Source organism: Etheostoma cragini, unplaced genomic scaffold (assembly GCF_013103735.1).
Source record: "Etheostoma cragini isolate CJK2018 unplaced genomic scaffold, CSU_Ecrag_1.0 ScbMSFa_3539, whole genome shotgun sequence".
In the NCBI taxonomy this organism is placed as follows: Eukaryota; Metazoa; Chordata; class Actinopteri; order Perciformes; family Percidae; genus Etheostoma; species Etheostoma cragini.
Window position 1 is genome coordinate 1 of NW_023267818.1, and position 2208 is coordinate 2208.

A 2208-nucleotide genomic window follows, 5' to 3' on the forward strand; every position below is an offset into this window, starting at 1 on the left:
CCCCCCCCCCCCGAGTGGCAGAACCAGAACCCCAACATCCAGTCCATCCGCAGGGTCGTCAACTACTTCTACCCCCCCCACGCTGTAATCATGTACTATAAATAAACAATCAGATAAGAAAACTGTTTTTTATCAAACACTTTGTGTGTGTGCTGTTTGTGTCGACTCAATACAAGGGTAACTTTGGGTTAATGGGGGGGGAAGGGTGACATCTCCAACTATATAGGGAAGGGGGGGACACATCTGCATGTATAGAGCAGCATATCTCCACCAGACTCCATGTAAATAATCACTACTTTTAGCGTGTATAGAGCAGCATATCTCCACCAGACTCCATGTAAATAATCACTACTTTTAGTGTGTATAGAGCAGCATATCTCCACCAGACTCCATGTAAATAATCACTACTTTTAGCGTGTATAGAGCAGCATATCTCCACCAGACTCCATGTAAATAATCACTACTTTTAGCGTGTATAAAGCCCCCCCCACCATGAAGAAAAGACACAAAGAAACCTTCATTTTCTTTATTGGCTCCGTCAACTTGAGACAATCACATCGAACTCAACATGAAATAAATTTAAAATTAAAAACTCGCGTCTCGCCGTCAGAACCATAAAATATAAAAACAGCTTTTTTTAAACATTCCTTTGGTTTCTCCAAAACAACAACCAATGATTTCATTTAGAAAACATTATTTACCATTAGAGGAAGAATCATAATGAAAGTGCTTCGAACACAAAAACTCAGAATCAAACATCTCGTTAAGTCTCCGACGACCTCGGCTGATTAATTAAAGTCGTCGATGAACAGAAGAATCATTATTTAAAAGAAAACATCACGAGAACCGTTATAAATGGATAACAGTGTGTGTCTTACTGTGTGTGTCACAATGTGTGTGTGTGTGTGTGTGTGTCACACAGTGTGTGTGTGTGTGTGTGCGCGTATCACACAGTGTGTGTGTGTCCTCTGCTCAGGTAGGTCTTCATGGTCTGGATCAGCTGACTCTCGTCCTCCAGGGTCAGGTCCAGATAATCTTCTTCATGGCGGGAAATGTCCTCCAGGACCTCGTTAACCAGCTCGTTGTCCTCTGACCCAACATCAGCATTATTAATCATTACTCAGCATTATTAATCATTATTAATCAACATTATTAATAATTAATCAGTCATTATGATATTATCGGTGACACGCCAGTCTGCAGACAGGAAGTGAGTGAGGTACCTGTGGAGGTGGAGGAGGAGGTGCTGGGCTCCTCAGAGGACGGCGAGGAGGACGTGGAGGGCGGGGACAGAAGCTCCGGGGACAGGACGCCCTGGTGGTCCAGCAGCAGCTGCGTCGCTGTTTGGACGTCTCCGTCCGTCAGTCTCAGAGCTGCTTCAGAGACATGTCTCTCAAAGCCCAGATACAGCAGCTGGAGGGACACAGGGACACTGAGACACAGCTGGAGGGACACAGGGACACTGCTCCACCCTCTAGACAGACAGAGAGACAGACAGTTACCTGCTCCACCTTCTCTGGACTGGGGGCTCCGTCTGTGTTGTTATTGGTTGCCTCAGCAGCCTGACTGGAGTCACACAGGATCTACAACACGTTACACTTCAGTTAGACTCTCTGCAGAGACAGACAGAGAGACAGAGAGACAGACAGAGAGACAGACAGACAGACAGACAGAGAGAGAGACAGAGAGAGAGACAGAGAGACAGACAGACAGACAGACAGGCAGGCAGACAGACAGACAGACAGAGAGAGAGAGACAGACAGAGAGAGAGACAGAGAGACAGACAGACAAACAGAGAGACAGAGAGACAGACAGACAGACAGACAGACAGACAGAGAGAGAGACAGAGAGACAGACAGGCAGACAGACAGGCAGACAGAGAGAGAGACAGACAGACAGACAGAGAAAGACAGAGAGAGAGAGACAGGCAGACAGAGAGAGAGACAGAGAGAGAGACAGACAGATAGAGAGACAGACAGAGAGAGAGACAGACATAAAGACAGACAGACAGAGACTGACCATGTAGGCCTTGTCCACGTCCCCGTCAGCGAGCTGCAGAGCTCTGCTGGCGTCTCTGCGGGAGAATCCGAGCTCCGAGAGCGTGGAGACGAGCTCCGTCCGTCTGCTCCTCCTCTGTCTCTCTCTCTGCCTCAGCTCCTCTCTCTCCTACACACACACACACACACACACACACACACACATCAATGG

The 2208-nt window shown here is 47.6% G+C and overlaps 1 protein-coding gene across 1 annotated transcript; it reads right to left on the reverse strand.

Annotated features, from left to right (window-relative positions):
• Positions 1 to 625: 625 nt before the first annotated feature.
• nub1 (negative regulator of ubiquitin-like proteins 1) lies at positions 626 to 2164 on the reverse strand. The gene is made up of 4 exons (XM_034865989.1): positions 2020 to 2164; positions 1503 to 1583; positions 1224 to 1413; positions 626 to 1089 (listed from the first exon to the last, which is right to left on the reverse strand). The coding sequence occupies exons 1-4, from the start codon at positions 2020 to 2022 to the stop codon at positions 947 to 949; spliced, it is 417 nt and encodes a 138-aa protein (XP_034721880.1). The 5' UTR covers positions 2023 to 2164; the 3' UTR covers positions 626 to 946.
• Between the last annotated feature and the right edge of the window lie 44 nt (positions 2165 to 2208).

Excerpts from the sequence above, each read along its gene's own strand:
- nub1 (XM_034865989.1), bottom strand. Across the intron at positions 1,414-1,502 it reads GTCCAGAGAAGGTGGAGCAG|CTGCTGTATCTGGGCTTTGA; the intron begins GTAACTGTCTGT and ends GTGTCCCTCCAG. Across the intron at positions 1,090-1,223 it reads CTCCTCCTCCACCTCCACAG|AGGACAACGAGCTGGTTAAC; the intron begins GTACCTCACTCA and ends ATGTTGGGTCAG.